The sequence below is a fragment of the Camelina sativa genome, chromosome 7 (assembly GCF_000633955.1).
Source record: "Camelina sativa cultivar DH55 chromosome 7, Cs, whole genome shotgun sequence".
Lineage (NCBI taxonomy): Eukaryota > Viridiplantae > Streptophyta > Magnoliopsida > Brassicales > Brassicaceae > Camelina > Camelina sativa.
The window spans coordinates 11676759-11677525 of NC_025691.1; the positions used below are offsets into that span (position 1 = coordinate 11676759).

Below are 767 nucleotides of genomic sequence, written 5' to 3' on the forward strand. Positions count from 1 at the left end.
AACAACTAATACTTTACCTTCATCCTTGTAGCAGGCTATGAGAAAGCTGCATACTGTCGTCGACAAACAACCAATATACTTTCCTTCAGGAGCACTTGCAAGTTCTTGCACTGCATTCAGCATTCCAATTCTTTGATGTGGAGATTGAAGTCTTCCTTCAGAACCTTAAGACAAAAGTCCACAGTAAATCATATAATATCAACCAGGAAAATAACTCAACCACAACCCAGCCTATCTGCTGTCTATAAACAGAGACGTGTCAGGCTCATATATATCTCCATGAGGTATTATTAATTAAATAACCAGTAAGAGTAATGTTATTAAAAAAGTGATCAAAAAGGCAGAAAGACCAACCTCCAATTATGGCTTTAACTGAAGCAAACATGGCTTCTATAGTATCAGGATTACTTGATTTTTCACTTAAGCACCTAACCATTGACAAAGCTCCAAGACGCCTGTCTTCATCCACATGTCGAGCTTGTGGTAATATAACTGGTAGCAGTTCCAGGGCATACTTACTTAAATCAATGTTAACATTAGCTAATAGAAAGCCAACAGATTCCAAGACAATTTCTGGATTGCGCTTCAACATTTTAACAGCTGCTGGAAGGATGACAGTTTGAAATTCCTCATGCGACAACCGTTGAAGAAGAGGTTGGAAGCATTTACTAAGATTTTGTTTCTGCTTTTCTCTGGCATTCAGGACATCTTTAACATAGATATCAATAAATATGGCCTGCAGACGAGAAACAAACAGATTGATGATT

The 767-nt window shown here is 37.7% G+C and overlaps 1 protein-coding gene across 1 annotated transcript in view; it reads right to left on the bottom strand.

The window, feature by feature from the left end:
* LOC109125431 overlaps positions 1-732 on the bottom strand; it is a 7816-nt gene extending 7084 nt beyond the window's left edge. Inside the window, exons 1-2 of the mRNA XM_019227051.1 lie at positions 355-732; positions 18-164 (exon numbers count right to left, since the gene is read on the bottom strand). Coding sequence (XP_019082596.1) covers positions 18-164; positions 355-592 — 385 coding nt within the window. The 5' untranslated portion in view covers positions 593-732. The remainder of the gene's footprint in view (positions 1-17; positions 165-354) is intronic.